The 19734-nt window shown below is 46.5% G+C and overlaps 1 protein-coding gene across 2 annotated transcripts in view; it reads left to right on the forward strand.

Moving 5' to 3' along the window:
• LOC139405411 (histone-arginine methyltransferase CARM1-like) overlaps positions 1–19550 on the forward strand; it is a 24128-nt gene extending 4578 nt beyond the window's left edge. Inside the window, exons 7-16 of one of the 2 annotated variants that reach the window (XM_071147732.1) lie at positions 1432–1522; positions 1788–1869; positions 4522–4607; positions 5214–5303; positions 7078–7215; positions 9793–9882; positions 15339–15436; positions 17645–17728; positions 18381–18449; positions 18686–19550. In XM_071147732.1, coding sequence (XP_071003833.1) covers positions 1432–1522; positions 1788–1869; positions 4522–4607; positions 5214–5303; positions 7078–7215; positions 9793–9882; positions 15339–15436; positions 17645–17728; positions 18381–18449; positions 18686–18825 — 968 coding nt within the window. In that variant the 3' untranslated portion in view covers positions 18826–19550. The remainder of the gene's footprint in view (positions 1–1431; positions 1523–1787; positions 1870–4521; positions 4608–5213; positions 5304–7077; positions 7216–9792; positions 9883–15338; positions 15437–17644; positions 17729–18380; positions 18450–18685) is intronic. The other variant, XM_071147733.1, reaches the window with a different exon arrangement.
• The last annotated feature ends 184 nt before the right edge of the window (positions 19551–19734 follow it).

The following is a 19734-nucleotide window of genomic DNA, read 5'->3' on the forward strand; positions in this document are numbered from 1 at the left end:
CCTAACCCTCTCTCCTCTCCTAGGTAACATGTTCCCCACTCTAGGTGACGTCCACCTGGCTCCCTTCACAGACCAACAGTAAACAGGTGTATAGAGGTATTGCCGACAGCCCTAACCCTCTCTCCTCTCCTAGGTAACATGTTCCCCACTCTAGGTGACGTCCACCTGGCTCCCTTCACAGACCAACAGTAAACAGGTGTATAGAGGTGTTGCCGACAGCCCTAACCCTCTCTCCTCTCCTAGGTAACATGTTCCCCACTCTAGGTGACGTCCACCTGGCTCCCTTCACAGACCAACAGTAAACAGGTGTATAGAGGTGTTGCCGACAGCTCTAACCCTCTCTCCTCTCCTAGGTAACATGTTCCCCACTCTAGGTGACGTCCACCTGGCTCCCTTCACAGACCAACAGTAAACAGGTGTATAGAGGTGTTGCCGACAGCCCTAACCCTCTCTCCTCTCCTAGGTAACATGTTCCCCACTAGGTGACGTCCACCTGGCTCCCTTCACAGACCAACAGTAAACAGGTGTATAGAGGTGTTGCCGACAGCTCTAACCCGCTCTCCTCTCCTAGGTAACATGTTCCCCACTCTAGGTGACGTCCACCTGGCTCCCTTCACAGACCAACAGTAAACAGGTGTATAGAGGTGTTGCCGACAGCCCTAACCCTCTCTCCTCTCCTAGGTAACATGTTTCCCACGTCCACCTGGCTCCCTTCACAGACCAACAGTAAACAGGTGTATAGAGGTGTTGCCGACAGCCCTAACCCTCTCTCCTCTCCTAGGTAACATGTTCCCCACTCTAGGTGACGTCCACCTGGCTCCCTTCACAGACCAACAGTAAACAGGTGTATAGAGGTGTTGCCGACAGCCCTAACCCTCTCTCCTCTCCTAGGTAACATGTTCCCCACTCTAGGTGACGTCCACCTGGCTCCCTTCACAGACCAACAGTAAACAGGTGTATAGAGGTGTTGCCGACAGCCCTAACCCTCTCTCCTCTCCTAGGTAACATGTTTCCCACGTCCACCTGGCTCCCTTCACAGACCAACAGTAAACAGGTGTATAGAGGTGTTGCCGACAGCCCTAACCCTCTCTCCTCTCCTAGGTAACATGTTCCCCACTCTAGGTGACGTCCACCTGGCTCCCTTCACAGACGAACAGTAAACAGGTGTATAGAGGTGTTGCCGACAGCCCTAACCCTCTCTCCTCTCCTAGGTAACATGTTCCCCACTCTAGGTGACGTCCACCTGGCTCCCTTCACAGACCAACAGTAAACAGGTGTATAGAGGTGTTGCCCACAGCCCTAACCCTCTCTCCTCTCCTAGGTAACATGTTCCCCACTCTAGGTGACGTCCACCTGGCTCCCTTCACAGACCAACAGTAAACAGGTGTATAGAGGTGTTGCCGACAGCCCTAACCCTCTCTCCTCTCCTAGGTAACATGTTCCCCACTCTAGGTGACGTCCACCTGGCTCCCTTCACAGACGAACAGTTATACATGGAACAGTTCACCAAGGCCAACTTCTGGTGAATCTCCTTTCACTTTACTTACTACCTTCATTTAACAAGCTACAGTCTAACTCTCACTTATGCAACTTCTGGTGAATCTCCTTTCACTTTATTTACTATATTATTAAAACTTCATTTTCACCTGGAAAGTGTTGGGGGGGTGTGGGGTGGGGGGGGGGGGGAATTCACCAGACCTTAGTTACAACTATACACAAATGTTTAATTGTCACTACGTCAACTAACTAAAGCCACTTCCCACGGTCTCTCTCTCTCTGTTTGTCAGGTATCAGCCATCGTTCCATGGTGTTGATCTGTCATCACTGAGAGAAGCTGCAGTAGACGAGTATTTCAGACAACCCATTGTGGTGAGACTCTTCCCCCCCCCCCAATATGGTTCTCATCCTCAGTTTCTCTATTCTATTAGGTTCTCATCCTCAGTTCTCTCTCCCCTCCTCTCTCTCTATTCTATTAGGTTCTCATCCTCAGTTCTCTCTCCTCTCTCTCTATTCTATTAGGTTCTCATCCTCAGTTTCTCTATTCTATTAGGTTCTCATCCTCAGTTTCTCTATTCTATTAGGTTCTCATCCTCAGTTCTCTCTCCCCTCCTCTCTCTCTATTCTATTAGGTTCTCATCCTCAGTTCTCTCTCCTCTCTCTCTATTCTATTAGGTTCTCATCCTCAGTTTCTCTATTCTATTAGGTTCTCATCCTCAGTTTCTCTATTCTATTAGGTTCTCATCCTCAGTTTCTCTATTCTATTAGGTTCTCATCCTCAGTTCTCTCTCCCCTCCTCTCTCTCTATTCTAGTAGGTTCTCATCCTCAGTTCTCTCTCCCCTCCCCTCTCTCTATTCTATTAGGTTCTCATCCTCAGTTTTCTCTCCCCTCCTCTCTCTCTATTCTATTAGGTTCTCATCCTCAGTTCTCTCTCTCTAATTCAGTATGCTTTAATGGCATGATTAACAAGGTGAATGTTGCTGAAGCCAAGTCACTCAGAACAACTATCAAAATAAAATAACTATATACATACAGTTGAAGTCAGAAGTTTACATACACCTTAGCCAAATACATGTAATCTCAGTTTTTCACAACACCTGACATTTAATCCTAGTAAAAATTCCCTGTCTTAGGTCAGTTAGGATCACCACTTTATTTTAAGAATGTGAAATGTCAGAATAATAGCAGAGAGAATTATTTATTTCAGCTTTTATTTCTTTCATCACATTCCCAGTGGGTCAGAAGTTTACATACACTCAATTAGTACTTGGTAGCATTAGTACTTGGTAGCATTAGTACTTGGTAGCATTAGTACTTGGTAGCATTAGTACTTGGTAGCATTGCCTTTAAATGGTTTAACTTGGGCCGAACGTTTCGGTCCATTCCTGCTGACAGAGCTGGTGTAACTGAGTCAGGTTTGTAGACCTCCTTGATTGCACACGCTTTTGCAGTTCTGCCCACACATTTTCTATAGGATTGAGGTCAGGGCTTTGTGATGGCCACTCCAATACCTTGACTTTGTTGTCCTTAAGCCATTTTGCCACAACCTTGGAAGTATGCTTGGGGTCATTGTCCATTTGGAAGACACATTTGTGACCAAGCTTTAACTTCCTGACTGATATCTTGAGATGTTGCTTCAATATATCCACGTAATTTTCCACCCTCATGATGCCATCTATTTTGTGAAGTGCACCAGTCTCTTCTGCAGCAAAGCACCCCCACAACATGATGCTGCCACCCCCGTGCTTCACGGTTGGGATGGTGTTCTTCGGCTTGCAAGCGTCCCCCTTTTAACTCCAAACATAACGATGGTCGTTATGGCCAAACAGTTCTATTTTTGTTTCATCAGACCAGAGGACATTTCTCCAAAAAGTACGATCTTTGTCCCCATGTGCAGTTGGCTACCGTAGTCTGGCTTTTTTATGGTGGTTTTGGATCAGTGGCTTCTTCCTTGCTGAGCGGCCTTTCAGGTTATGTTGATATAGGGCTCGTTTTACTGTGGATATAGATACTTTTGTACCTGTTTCCTCCAGCATCTTCACAAGGTCCTTTACTGTTGTTCTGGGATTGATTTGCACTTTTCGCACCAAAGTACGTTCATCTCTAGGAGACAGAACGTACTTGCGTACTATTACTTGCGTACTATTGTTTGTACAGATGAACGTGGTACCTTCAGGTGTTTGGAAATAGCTCCCAAGGATGAACCAGACATGTGCAGGTCTACATATTGTTTTCTGTGGTGTTGGCTGATTTCTTTTGATTTTCCCATGATGTCAAGCGAAGAGGAATTTAGTTTGAAGGTAGGTCTTGAAATACATCCACAGGTGCACCTCCAATTGACTCAAATTATGTCAATTAGCCTATCAGAGGCTTCTAAAGCCATGACATCATTTTCTGGAATTTTCCAAGCTGTTTAAAGGCACAGTCAACTTAGTGTTTGTAAACTTCTGACCCACTGGAATTGTGATACAGTGAATTATAAGGGAAATAATCTGTCTGTAAACAATTGTTGGAAAAATGACTTGTGTCATGCACAAAGTATATGTCCTAATCGACTTGACAAAACTATAGTTTATTAAACAATACATTTGCGGAGTGGTCGAAAAACTAGTTTTAATGACTCCAACCTAAGTGTATGTAAACTTCCGACTTCAACTGTATATCTCTATCAATCTAATACATAAATGTAATGATCTCTGTCTCTCTCTGTCTCTCTCTGTCTCTCTCTGTCTCTCTGTCTGTCTGTCTGTCTCTCTCTCTCTGTCTCTCTCTCTGTCTCTCTCTCTGTCTCTCTCTCTGTCTCTCTCTCTGTCTCTCTCTCTGTCTCTCTCTCTGTCTCTCTCTCTGTCTCTCTCTGTCTCTCTGTGTCTCTCTGTGTCTCTCTCTCTCTGTCTCTCTCTGTCTGTCTCTGTCTCTCTGTCTGTCTCTGTCTCTCTGTCTCTCTCTCTCTGTCTCTCTCTCTCTGTCTGTCTCTCTCTCTCTGTCTGTCTCTCTGTCTCTCTCTCTCTCTCTCTCTCTCTCAGGACACCTTTGATATCCGTATCCTCATGTCCAAGTCTGTCAAATACACCGTCAACTTCCTGGACGCGAAGGAGGGGGATCTGCACAGGTGAGTCCCATCGCCTCCTCTCTCCTTCTGGGGCCTGTAGTATTTAGAGAGCTCTCCTTCTGGGGCCTGTAGTATTTAGAGAGCTCTCCTTCTGGGGCCTGTAGTATTTAGAGAGCTCTCCTTCTGGGGCCTGTAGTATTTAGAGAGCTCTCCTTCTGGGGCCTGTAGTATTTAGAGAGCTCTCTTCTTCAGAAAGAGACTTGGAGTAGGAATGCTGATCCAGGGTCAATTTAGCCTATTTTTAGATGATAATGAATGGACAGGGGAGCTGATCCTAGATCAGCACTCTGAGACTGGTTATGAATCCAGGGCCTGATGTTGTGTTTAGTCTGAGGGTTCTGGTGACTGAGGTTACTGCTGAGAGTTTAGTCCACTTAGACCTCTCTCCTCTTTCTCGCCCCCCTCTCTCCTCTTTCTCGCTCTCCCCTTTCTCGCCCCCCTCTCTCCTCTTTCTCGCTCCTCTTTCTCGCTCCTCTTTCTCGCCCCCCTCTCTCCTCTTTCTCGCTCCTCTTTCTCGCCCCCCTCTCTCCTCTTTCTCGCCCCCCTCTCTCCTCTTTCTCGCCCCCCTCTCTCCCTCTCCTCTCCCCTCTCTCTTCTCTCTCTCAGGATGGAGATTCCCTTTAAGTTCCACATGATGACATCAGGTCTGGTCCATGGTCTGGCCTTCTGGTTTGACGTGGCTTTCATCGGCTCAGCGTGAGTCCCCTGTGTGTGTTGTGTAAACTCTTGTCAGTCTTGATTGACCTGCTTTCCTTAATCTTTTCTGTGTGTGTGTGTGTGTGTGTGTGTGGGTCCATCTGACTGTGTGTGGGTCCATCTACAGTGGGGCAAAAAAGTATTTAGTCAGCCACCAATTGTGAAAGTTCTCCCACTTAAAAAGATGAGAGAGGCCTGTAATTTTCATCATAGGTACACTTCAACTATGACAGACAAAATGAGGGGGAAAAAAATCCAGAAAATCACATTGTAGGATTTTTTATGAATTTATTTGCAAATTATGGTGGAAAATAAGTATTTGGTCACCTACAAACAAGCAAGATTTCTGGCTCTCACAGACCTGTAACTTCTTCTTTAAGATGCTCCTCTGTCCTCCACTCGTTACCTGTATTAATGGCACCTGTTTGAACTTGTTATCAGTATAAAATACACCTCAAACAGTCACACTCCAAACTCCACTATGGCCAAGACCAAAGAGTTGTCAAAGGACACCAGAAACAAAATTGTAGACCTGCACCAGGCTGGGAAGACTGAATCTGCAATAGGTAAGCAGCTTGGTTTGAATAAATCAACTGGGAGCAATTATTAGGAAATGGAAGACATACAAGACCACCTATAATCTCCCTCGATCTGGGGCTCCACGCAAGATCTCACCCCGGGGGGTCAAAATGATCACAAGAACGGTGAGCAAAAATCCCAGAACCACACGGGGGGGACCTAGTGAATGACCTGCAGAGAGCTGGGACCAAAGTAACAAAGCCTACCATCAGTAACACACTACGCTGCCAGGGACTCAAATCCTGCAGTGCCAGACGTGTCCCCCTGCTTAAGCCAGTACATGTCCAGGCCCGTCTGAAGTTTGCTAGAGAGCATTTGGATGATCCAGAAGAAGATTGGGAGAATGTCATATGGTCAGATGAAACCAAAATATAACTTTTTGGTAAAAACTCAACTCGTTGTGTTTGGAGGACAAAGAATGCTGAGTTGCATCCAAAGAACACCATACCTACTGTGAAGCATGGGGGTGGAAACATCATGCTTTGGGGCTGTTTTTCTGCAAAGGGACCAGGACGACTGATCCGTGTAAAGGAAAGAATGAATGGGGCCATGTATCGTGAGATTTTGAGTGAAAACCTCCTTCCATCAGCAAGGGCATTGAAGATGAAACGTGGCTGGGTCTTTCAGCATGACAATGATCCCAAACACACTGCCCGGGCAATGAAGGAGTGGCTTCGTAAGAAGCATTTCAAGGTCCTGGAGTGGCCTAGCCAGTCTCCAGATGTCAACCCCATAGAAAATCTTTGAAGGGAGTTGAAAGTCTGTGTTGCCCAGCAACAGCCCCAAAACATCACTGCTCTAGAGGAGATCTGCATGGAGGAATGGGTCAAAATACCAGCAACAGTGTGTGAAAACCTTGTGAAGACTTACAGCAAACGTTTGACCTCTGTCATTGCCAACAAAGGGTATATAACAAAGTATTGAGTTAAACTTTTGTTATTGACCAAATACTTATTTTCCACCATAATTTGCAAATAAATTCATTAAAAATCCTACAATGTGATTTTCTGGATTTTTTTTCTCTCATTATGTCTGTCATAGTTGAAGTGTACCTATGATGAAAATTACTCTCTCATCTTTTTAAGTGGGAGAACTTGCACAATTGGTGGCTGACTAAATACTTTTTTGCCCCACTGTAACTGTGTGTGTGTGTTTATCTAACTGTGTTTGTGGGTCCATCTAACTGTGTGTCCAGGGTAACAGTGTGGCTCTCCACCTCTCCTACGGAGCCTCTGACCCACTGGTACCAGGTCCGCTGTCTGCTCCAGTCCCCTCTCTTCACCAAGGCAGGAGACACCCTGTCTGGTACTGCAACGCTCATCGCTAACAAGAGGTGAGACACACACACACACACACACACACACACACACACACACACACACACACCCCCGGGTGTGACACACACCCCCCCGGGTAACTTTACCACTCACACACCTAAACAGGTCACGCACACCTGCACACCTAAACAGGTCACACACACCCCCGGGTAACTTTACCACTCACACACCTACACAGGTCACACACACCCCCGGGTAACTTTACCACTCACACACCTAAACAGGTCACACACACCCCCGGGTAACTTTACCACTCACACACCTAAACAGGTCACACACACCCCCGGGTAACTTTACCACTCACACACCTAAACAGGTCACACACACCCCCGGGTAACTTTACCACTCACACACCTAAACAGGTCACACACACCCCCGGGTAACTTTACCACTCACACACCTAAACAGGTCACACACACCCCCGGGTAACTTTACCACTCACACACCTAAACAGGTCACACACACCCCCGGGTAACTTTACCACTCACACACCTAAACAGGTCACACACACCCCCAGGTAACTTTACCACTCACACACCTAAACAGGTCACACACACCCCCGGGTAACTTTACCACTCACACACCTAAACAGGTCACACACACCCCCGGGTAACTTTACCACTCACACACCTAAACAGGTCACACACACCCCCGGGTAACTTTACCACTCACACACCTACACAGGTCACACACACCCCCGGGTAACTTTACCACTCACACACCTAAACAGGTCACACACACCTGCACACCTAAACAGGTCACACACACCTGCACACCTAAACAGGTCACACCTACCTGCACACCTAAACAGGTCACACACACCCCCGGGTAACTTTACCACTCACACACCTAAACAGGTCACACACACCTGCACACCTAAACAGGTCACACACACCTGCACACCTAAACAGGTCACACACACCTGCACACCTAAACAGGTCACGCACACCTGCACACCTAAACAGGTCACACACACCTGCACACCTAAACAGGTCACGCACACCTGCACACCTAAACAGGTCACGCACACCTAAACAGGTCACGCACACCTAAACAGGTCACACACACCTGCACACCTAAACAGGTCACACACACCTGCACACCTAAACAGGTCACGCACACCTGCACACCTAAACAGGTCACGCACACCTGCACACCTAAACAGGTCACGCACACCTGCACACCTAAACAGGTCACGCACACCTAAACAGGTCACACACACCTGCACACCTAAACAGGTCACACACACCTGCACACCTAAACAGGTCACACACACCTGCACACCTAAACAGGTCACATCCACCTGCACACCTAAACAGGTCACACACACCTGCACACCTAAACAGGTCACACACCTAAACAGGTCACACACACCTGCACACCTAAACAGGTCACGCACACCTGCACACCTAAACAGGTCACACACACCTGCACACCTAAACAGGTCACACACCTAAACAGGTCACACACCTAAACAGGTCACACACACCTGCACACCTAAACAGGTCACATCCACCTGCACACCTAAACAGGTCACACACACCTGCACACCTAAACAGGTCACACACCTAAACAGGTCACACACACCTGCACACCTAAACAGGTCACGCACACCTGCACACCTAAACAGGTCACACACACCTGCACACCTAAACAGGTCACACACACCTGCACACCTAAACAGGTCACACACCTAAACAGGTCGCACACCTAAACAGGTCACTACCACACTGCACACCTAAACAGGTGACTACCACACTGAACACCTAAACAGGTGACTACCACACTGAACACCTAAACAGGTGACTACCACACTGAACACCTAAACAGGTGACTACCACACTGAACACCTAAACAGGTGACTACCACACTGAACACCTAAACAGGTCACTACCACACTGAACACCTAAACAGGTGACTACCACACTGCACACCTAAACAGGTCACTACCACACTGAACACCTAAACAGGTGACTACCACACTGCACACCTAAACAGGTGACTACCACACTGCACACCTAAACAGGTGACTACCACACTGAACACCTAAACAGGTGACTACCACACTGCACACCTAAACAGGTGACTACCACACTGAACACCTAAACAGGTGACTACCACACTGCACACCTAAACAGGTCACTACCACACTGAACACCTAAACAGGTGACTACCACACTGCACACCTAAACAGGTGACTACCACACTGAACACCTAAACAGGTGACTACCACACTGAACACCTAAACAGGTGACTACCACACTGCACACCTAAACAGGTCACTACCACACTGAACACCTAAACAGGTGACTACCACACTGAACACCTAAACAGGTCACTACCACACTGAACACCTAAACAGGTGACTACCACACTGCACACCTAAACAGGTCACTACCACACTGAACACCTAAACAGGTGACTACCACACTGCACACCTAAACAGGTGACTACCACACTGCACACCTAAACAGGTCACACACACCTGCACACCTAAACAGGTCACTACCACACTGAACACACACACCTGCCAAGGTACCCCCTTAAATGATTCATCTGACCTGTGCTCCCAGACAGAGCTATGACATCAGTATGGTGGCCCAGGTGGACCAGACAGGAAGCAAGTCTAGCAACCTGCTGGATCTCAAGAACCCCTTCTTCAGGTCAGAGGCACTCTATACCCCTCTTCTCTACCCCTCTTCTCTACCCCTCTTCTCTACCTTCTCTCTCTCTCCAAGTCAACAACACTATACCGTCTCTCTCTCTCTCTCTCTCTCTCTCCAAGTCAACAACACTATACCGTCTCTCTCTCTCTCTCTCTCTCCAAGTCAACAACACTATACCGTCTCTCTCTCTCTCTCCAAGTCAACAACACTATACCGTCTCTCTCTCTCTCTCTCTCTCTCCAAGTCAACAACACTATACCGTCTCTCTCTCTCTCTCTCTCTCTCCAAGTCAACAACACTATACCGTCTCTCTCTCTCTCTCCAAGTCGTCAACACTATACCGTCTCTCTCTCTCTCCAAGTCAACAACACTATACCGTCTCTCTCTCTCTCTCTCTCTCTCTCCAAGTCGTCAACACTATACCGTCTCTCTCTCTCTCTCTCTCTCCAAGTCGTCAACACTATACCGTCTCTCTCTCTCTCTCTCTCTCTCCAAGTCGTCAACACTATACCGTCTCTCTCTCTCTCTCTCTCTCCAAGTCGTCAACACTATACCGTCTCTCTCTCTCTCTCTCTCTCTCTCCAAGTCAACAACACTATACCGTCTCTCTCTCTCTTCTCTCTCTCTCCAAGTCAACAACACTATACCCTCTCTCTCTCTCTCTCTCCAAGTCGTCAACACTATACCGTCTCTCTCTCTCTTCTCTCTCTCTCCAAGTCAACAACACTATACCTCTCTCTCTCTCTCTCTCCAAGTCGTCAACACTATACCGTCTCTCTCTCTCTTCTCTCTCTCTCCAAGTCAACAACACTATACCGTCTCTCTCTCTCTCTCCAAGTCAACAACACTATACCGTCTCTCTCCCCTCTCCCTCTCTCCAAGTCAACAACACTATACCGTCTCTCTCCCCTCTCCCTCTCTCCAAGTCAACAACACTATACCGTCTCTCTCCCCTCTCCCTCTCTCCAAGTCAACAACACTATACCGTCTCTCTCTCTCTCTCTCTCTCTCTCCAAGTCAACAACACTATACCGTCTCTCTCTCTCTCTCGAAGTCAACAACACTATACCGTCTCTCTCTCTCTCTCCAAGTCAACAACACTATACCGTCTCTCTCTCTCTCTCTCTCTCCAAGTCAACAACACTATACCGTCTCTCTCTCTCTCTCCAAGTCAACAACACTATACCGTCTCTCTCTCTCTCTCTCTCTCCAAGTCAACAACACTATACCGTCTCTCTCTCTCTCTCTCTCTCTCTCTCTCTCCAAGTCAACAACACTATACCGTCTCTCTCTCTCTCTCCAAGTCAACAACACTATACCGTCTCTCTCTCTCTCTCTCTCTCTCTCTCTCTCTCTCCAAGTCAACAACACTATACCGTCTCTCTCTCTCCAAGTCAACAACACTATACCGTCTCTCTCTCTCTCTCTCTCTCTCTCTCTCTCTCCAAGTCAACAACACTATACCGTCTCTCTCTCTCTCTCCAAGTCAACAACACTATACCGTCTCTCTCTCTCTCTCTCTCTCTCTCTCTCTCTCCAAGTCAACAACACTATACCGTCTCTCTCTCTCTCCAAGTCAACAACACTATACCGTCTCTCTCTCTCTCTCTCTCTCTCTCTCTCTCCAAGTCAACAACACTATACCGTCTCTCTCTCTCTCTCCAAGTCAACAACACTATACCGTCTCTCTCTCTCTCTCTCTCTCTCTCTCTCCAAGTCAACAACACTATACCGTCTCTCTCTCTCTCTCCAAGTCAACAACACTATACCGTCTCTCTCTCTCTCTCTCTCTCTCTCTCTCTCTCCAAGTCAACAACACTATACCGTCTCTCTCTCTCTCTCCAAGTCAACAACACTATACCGTCTCTCTCTCTCTCTCTCTCTCTCTCTCTCTCTCCAAGTCAACAACACTATACCGTCTCTCTCTCTCTCTCCAAGTCAACAACACTATACCGTCTCTCTCTCTCTCTCTCTCTCTCTCTCTCTCTCTCCAAGTCAACAACACTATACCGTCTCTCTCTCTCTCTCCAAGTCAACAACACTATACCGTGTCTCTCTCTCTCTCTCTCTCTCTCTCTCTCTCTCTCCAAGTCAACAACACTATACCGTCTCTCTCTCTCTCTCCAAGTCAACAACACTATACCGTCTCTCTCTCTCTCTCTCTCTCCAAGTCAACAACACTATACCGTCTCTCTCTCTCTCTCCAAGTCAACAACACTATACCGTCTCTCTCTCTCTCCAAGTCGTCAACACTATACCGTCTCTCTCTCTCTCTCTCTCCAAGTCAACAACACTATACCGTCTCTCTCTCTCTCCAAGTCGTCAACACTATACCGTCTCTCTCTCTCTCTCTCTCTCCAAGTCAACAACACTATACCGTCTCTCTCTCTCTCCAAGTCAACAACACTATACCGTCTCTCTCTCTCTCTCTCTCTCTCTCTCCAAGTCAACAACACTATACCGTCTCTCTCTCTCTCCAAGTCGTCAACACTATACCGTCTCTCTCTCTCTCTCTCCAAGTCGTCAACACTATACCGTCTCTCTCTCTCTCTCTCTCTCTCTCTCTCCAAGTCAACAACACTATACCGTCTCTCTCTCTCTCTCCAAGTCAACAACACTATACCGTCTCTCTCTCTCTCTCTCTCCAAGTCAACAACACTATACCGTCTCTCTCTCTCTCTCTCTCTCTCCAAGTCAACAACACTATACCGTCTCTCTCTCTCTCTCTCTCTCTCCAAGTCGTCAACACTATACCGTCTCTCTCTCTCTCTCTCTCTCTCTCTCTCTCTCTCCAAGTCAACAACACTATACCGTCTCTCTCTCTCTCTCCAAGTCAACAACACTATACCGTCTCTCTCTCTCTCTCTCTCCAAGTCAACAACACTATACCGTCTCTCTCTCTCTCTCTCTCCAAGTCAACAACACTATACCGTCTCTCTCCCCTCTCCCTCTCTCCAAGTCAACAACACTATACCGTCTCTCTCTCTCTCTCTCTCTCTCTCCAAGTCAACAACACTATACCGTCTCTCTCTCTCTCTCCAAGTCAACAACACTATACCGTCTCTCTCTCTCTCTCTCTCCAAGTCAACAACACTATACCGTCTCTCTCTCTCTCTCTCTCTCCAAGTCAACAACACTATACCGTCTCTCTCTCTCTCTCTCTCTCCAAGTCAACAACACTATACCGTCTCTCTCTCTCTCTCTCTCCAAGTCAACAACACTATACCGTCTCTCTCTCTCTCTCTCTCCAAGTCAACAACACTATACCGTCTCTCTCTCTCTCTCCAAGTCAACAACACTATACCGTCTCTCTCTCTCTCTCTCTCTCCAAGTCAACAACACTATACCGTCTCTCTCTCTCTCTCCAAGTCAACAACACTATACCGTCTCTCTCTCTCTCTCCAAGTCAACAACACTATACCGTCTCTCTCTCTCTCTCCAAGTCAACAACACTATACCGTCTCTCTCTCTCTCTCCAAGTCAACAACACTATACCGTCTCTCTCTCTCTCTCTCTCTCTCTCTCTCCAAGTCGTCAACACTATACCGTCTCTCTCTCTCTCTCCAAGTCAACAACACTATACCGTCTCTCTCTCTCTCTCCAAGTCAACAACACTATACCGTCTCTCTCTCTCTCTCCAAGTCAACAACACTATACCGTCTCTCTCTCTCTCTCTCTCCAAGTCAACAACACTATACCGTCTCTCTCTCTCCAAGTCAACAACACTATACCGTCTCTCTCTCTCTCTCCAAGTCAACAACACTATACCGTCTCTCTCTCTCTCTCCAAGTCAACAACACTATACCGTCTCTCTCTCTCTCTCCAAGTCAACAACACTATACCGTCTCTCTCTCTCTCTCCAAGTCAACAACACTATACCGTCTCTCTCTCTCTCTCCAAGTCAACAACACTATACCGTCTCTCTCTCTCTCTCTCTCTCTCTCCAAGTCAACAACACTATACCGTCTCTCTCTCTCTCTCTCTCTCTCCAAGTCAACAACACTATACCGTCTCTCTCTCTCTCTCCAAGTCAACAACACTATACCGTCTCTCTCTCTCTCTCTCCAAGTCAACAACACTATACCGTCTCTCTCTCTCTCTCCAAGTCGTCAACACTATACCGTCTCTCTCTCTCTCTCTCTCTCCAAGTCAACAACACTATACCGTCTCTCTCTCTCTCTCTCCAAGTCAACAACACTATACCGTCTCTCTCTCTCTCTCCAAGTCAACAACACTATACCGTCTCTCTCTCTCTCTCTCTCTCTTTCCAAGTCAACAACACTATACCGTCTCTCTCTCTCTCTCCAAGTCAACAACACTATACCGTCTCTCTCTCTCTCTCTCTCTCCAAGTCGTCAACACTATACCGTCTCTCTCTCTCTCTCCAAGTCGTCAACACTATACCGTCTCTCTCTCTCTCTCCAAGTCGTCAACACTATACCGTCTCTCTCTCTCCAAGTCGTCAACACTATACCGTCTCTCTCTCTCCAAGTCGTCAACACTATACCGTCTCTCTCTCTCTCTCCAAGTCAACAACACTATACCGTCTCTCTCTCTCCAAGTCGTCAACACTATACCGTCTCTCTCTCTCTCTCCAAGTCAACAACACTATACCGTCTCTCTCTCTCCAAGTCGTCAACACTATACCGTCTCTCTCTCTCTCTCCAAGTCAACAACACTATACCGTCTCTCTCTCTCTCTCTCCAAGTCAACAACACTATACCGTCTCTCTCTCTCTCCAAGTCGTCAACACTATACCGTCTCTCTCTCTCTCTCTCTCTCCAAGTCAACAACACTATACCGTCTCTCTCTCTCTCTCTCTCTCTCCAAGTCAACAACACTATACCGTCTCTCTCTCTCTCTCCAAGTCAACAACACTATACCGTCTCTCTCTCTCTCTCTCTCTCTCCAAGTCAACAACACTATACCGTCTCTCTCTCTCTCTCCAAGTCAACAACACTATACCGTCTCTCTCTCTCTCTCTCTCTCTCCAAGTCGTCAACACTATACCGTCTCTCTCTCTCTCTCCAAGTCGTCAACACTATACCGTCTCTCTCTCTCTCTCTCTCTCCAAGTCAACAACACTATACCGTCTCTCTCTCTCTCTCTCTCTCTCTCTCCAAGTCAACAACACTATACCGTCTCTCTCTCTCTCTCTCTCTCTCCAAGTCAACAACACTATACCGTCTCTCTCTCTCTCTCCAAGTCAACAACACTATACCGTCTCTCTCTCTCTCTCTCTCCAAGTCGTCAACACTATACCGTCTCTCCTTCCTTCTCTTTCACTTTCTGTCCCTTCTGTTGTTCCTAAAGCTGTTATTTATCTGCTATCTATCCTCCTCTTTATCGTGGTCTCAAACCTCTTTCCCTGCTAGACACGTTAAAGTCCTCTGTATATGACCTACTGTCCCTGAGCTTGCCTCCCTCTGATTGGTTGATTGTGTGTTCCGCAGGTACACAGGCAGCACGTCAGCCCCGCCCCCAGGCTCTCACTACTCCTCCCCCTCAGAGAACATGTGGAGCAATGGAGGAGTCTACAACATGAACCAGGGTACGCACACACACACACACACACGGCATTAATCAGGTACTACACACACCACACACATATAGATCTATACACACACACACGGCATTAATCAGGTACTACACACACACACGGCATTAATCAGGTACTACACACACCACACACACATAGATCAAACACACACACACGGCAGTAATCAGGTACTACACACACCACACACACATAGATCTATACACACACATACCATACACATATAGATCTATACGCACACACACACACGGCAGTAATCAGGTACTACACACACATATAGATCTATACACACGCACACGGCAGTAATCAGGTACCACACACATATAGATCTATATGCACACACACGGTATTAATCAGGTACTACACACATATAGATCTATACACACACACACGGCATTAATAAGGTACTACACACACATATAGATCTATACGCACACACGGGGCATTAATCAGGTACTACACACATATAGATCTATACACACACGGCATTAATCAGGTACCACACACATATAGATCTATACACACACACACGGCATTAATCAGGTACCACACACATATAGATCTATACACACACACACGGCATTAATCAGGTACCACACACATATAGATCTATACACACACACACACGGCATTAATCAGGTACCACACACATATAGATCTATACGCACACACACACGGCATTAATCAGGTACCACACACATATAGATCTATACGCACACACACGGCATTAATCAGGTACCACACACATATAGATCTATACGCACACACACGGCATTAATCAGGTACCACACACATATAGATCTATACACACACACACACGGCATTAATCAGGTACTACACACATATAGATCTATACGCACACACACGGCATTAATCAGGTACTACACACATATAGATCTATACACACACACACGGCATTAATCAGGTACTACACACATATAGATCTATACACACACACACGGCATTAATCAGGTACCACACACACATATAGATCTATACACACACACACGGCATTAATCAGGTACCACACACATATAGATCTATACACACACACACACGGCATTAATCAGGTACCACACACATATAGATCTATACACACACACACGGCATTAATCAGGTACCACACACATATAGATCTATACACACACACACGGCATTAATCAGGTACCACACACATATAGATCTATACACACACACACGGCATTAATCAGGTACTACACACATATAGATCTATACACACACACACGGCATTAATAAGGTACTACACACACATATAGATCTATACGCACACACACGGCATTAATCAGGTACTACACACATATAGATCTATACACACACACACAGCATTAATCAGGTACCACACACATATAGATCTATACGCACACACACGGCATTAATAAGGTACTACACACATATAGATCTATACACACACACACGGCATTAATCAGGTACCACACACATATAGATCTATACACACACACACGGCATTAATCAGGTACCACACACATATAGATCTATACACACACACACGGCATTAATCAGGTACCACACACATATAGATCTATACACACACACACACGGCATTAATCAGGTACCACACACATATAGATCTATACACACACACACACGGCATTAATAAGGTACCACACACATATAGATCTATACACACACACACACGGCATTAATCAGGTACCACACACATATAGATCTATACACACACACACACGGCATTAATAAGGTACCACACACATATAGATCTATACACACACACACACGGCATTAATAAGGTACCACACACATATAGATCTATACACACACACACACGGCATTAATAAGGTACCACACACATATAGATCTATACACACACACACGGCATTAATCAGGTACCACACACATATAGATCTATACACACACACACACGGCATTAATCAGGTACTACACACATATAGATCTATACACACACACACACGGCATTAATCAGGTACTACACACATATAGATCTATACACACACACACACGGCATTAATCAGGTACCACACACATATAGATCTATACACACACACACGGCATTAATCAGGTACCACACACATATAGATCTATACACACGCAGACAGGTGAATACTGAAGTGTCTCTCTGTTGTTAATGTGTCTCTCTGTTGTTAATGTGTCTCTCTGTTGTTAATGTGTCTCTCTGTCTATCAGGAGGGATGCCTGCTGTGTATGACCTCAGTACGGTCATTGGTGGCGGGGGCTCCACCGTGTCTCACAACAATCTCATCCCTCTTGGTACGCTGTGTGTGTGTGACTGACCAACCCCTAACCCTCCTTACTGTTCTGTATAGCCCTCAAATTCAAATCTGAATCTCCTAAGCCAGTTTCACTGCTTTTTAAAAATGAATCCCTTCTAATCAGGGACTGATTTCCACCTGGGAGACCAGGTGGGTGTGTAATGAATAATCAGGTAGAAAACCAGCAGTAGTCTAGACGTTCCAGGGACTGATTTCCACCTGGGAGACCAGGTGGGTGTGTAATGAATAATCAGGTAGAAAACCAGCAGTAGTCTAGACGTTCCAGTGGAATAACTCTGCTGTATCGGGTTACAACATACTGGAAATGTTCCCCAAGTTTTCCAGAAATTCCAGTTAGAATATTCCTGGAAATCCGTTATTTGTCCTACCAGGATTTGTGGAAAGGTTGTGAAAGTTACTGGGATGTTGTAACCCTGACTGTGTGTAATGTCAGTTGTGTATCTGTGTGTTGGACTCCGGCTGTATCTGTAACTGACCTTTTGTATACTAGTTTTGCTGTGTTTTCTTGTTCCAAATAAAATTTGCCAATTTGTAAATTATCTCCTCTCTGTGTGTGTGTGTGTGTGTGTGTGTGTGTGTGTGTGTGCGCGCTTGCACGTGTGTGTGTGTGTGTGTGTGTGTGTGGGCAGTGAACACAGGGGTAGTGAACCATACATCTTCTAGAGTTGGGTCTATCATGAGTACAGGCGTGGGCCAGGGTGAGTGAGTGTGTCGCCATGGTTACAGAGCTACAGCTGTTTACTGTTGCTAATGTTGTAGTCTTGTCCACAGTTCAGTTAGTGTGTGGTCTGACATTTTAGTTGTTTTAATGTTTGATTTATTTTAGATATAGCGTGCTTCCTAGTCCAGCACTAGGTTTTATCTGGGTCTGGGAAACTGTCCCGAGCTGCTCTTTGAAGACCGCAATTCACTTCCTGTTTTCTCTCTTCCTCAGGAGTGACAACTGGACAATCGGGGCCCGGCAACAGTCCTCAATACCCAAACAACAACAGCCAGTTCACCATGGGCGGGCCTTCCATCTCCATGTCGTCTCCCATGGCGATGCCTAGCAACACTATGCACTATGGGAGCTAAGACCTACCAACCGTCCGTAGCTCCCCCTCTTCCCTCCCATCCCCCTCTTCTCTCTCTCCCTCCCACCCCCCCTCCTGGAAGGAAACCAAACTGGACTGATAATATGGACGTGCCTCTCCTCCCTTCACCCCTCCGTTCTCTGGTTCCTGATGTCTCCGGCCCAGTCCAGAAACAACTACACACTGACAGGGCTGTCAAATGTCCAGGTTCTCCATTCTGGTTGGAGGATTTCTGATGTCCTACTTGTTCTGTCTGGGTTGCAACCCGTTGATGGTTTTAGTAATGTTGCCTAAACACATCCCCTTGATCTCAACACATTCTGAGGCAGAGTGAAAGGTGTGTGCTCGTAACCATTCTGTTTTATGTATTCACAACCCACATAGAAACATTTAGAAGGATCTTATGTACTTACTGTGGCTATGGGGGTTTAGAAACGTACACACACAGTTGTATTATACACACACACACAGTTGTATTATATATACACACACACACACAGTTGTATTATATATATACACACACACACACACAGTTGTATTATATATACACACACACACACACACACACACACACACACACACAGTTGTATTATACACACAGAGCCTCCTGCAGGACAGAAAGGACTTTGAGCTTCTGTGAAGTTTTATCAGTCACTCCCATCTTCCCCAGCCCGTCGCTTGTGACCCAACGTCCCGATCAATAAATTCCTGAATCCTAACCTTTCACCCAAGGTTACCTTATTCAACCGACCAATCAAAGCAAACAGTCTGAGTGTCTGACCAAACCGGCAGCTGCGCGGAAGAGAGGGTGATCCAGGTTTTAGCCAATCGGGACAGGAGATTGTCTCTGTAGGGCGGGGTTTGTAGCCGCTGTAGACTAGCCAGGGGTTCTGTTCTGTAGGGTGGGGTC

The sequence above is a fragment of the Oncorhynchus clarkii genome, unplaced genomic scaffold (genome assembly GCF_045791955.1).
Source record: "Oncorhynchus clarkii lewisi isolate Uvic-CL-2024 unplaced genomic scaffold, UVic_Ocla_1.0 unplaced_contig_11936_pilon_pilon, whole genome shotgun sequence".
In the NCBI taxonomy this organism is placed as follows: domain Eukaryota; kingdom Metazoa; phylum Chordata; class Actinopteri; order Salmoniformes; family Salmonidae; genus Oncorhynchus; species Oncorhynchus clarkii.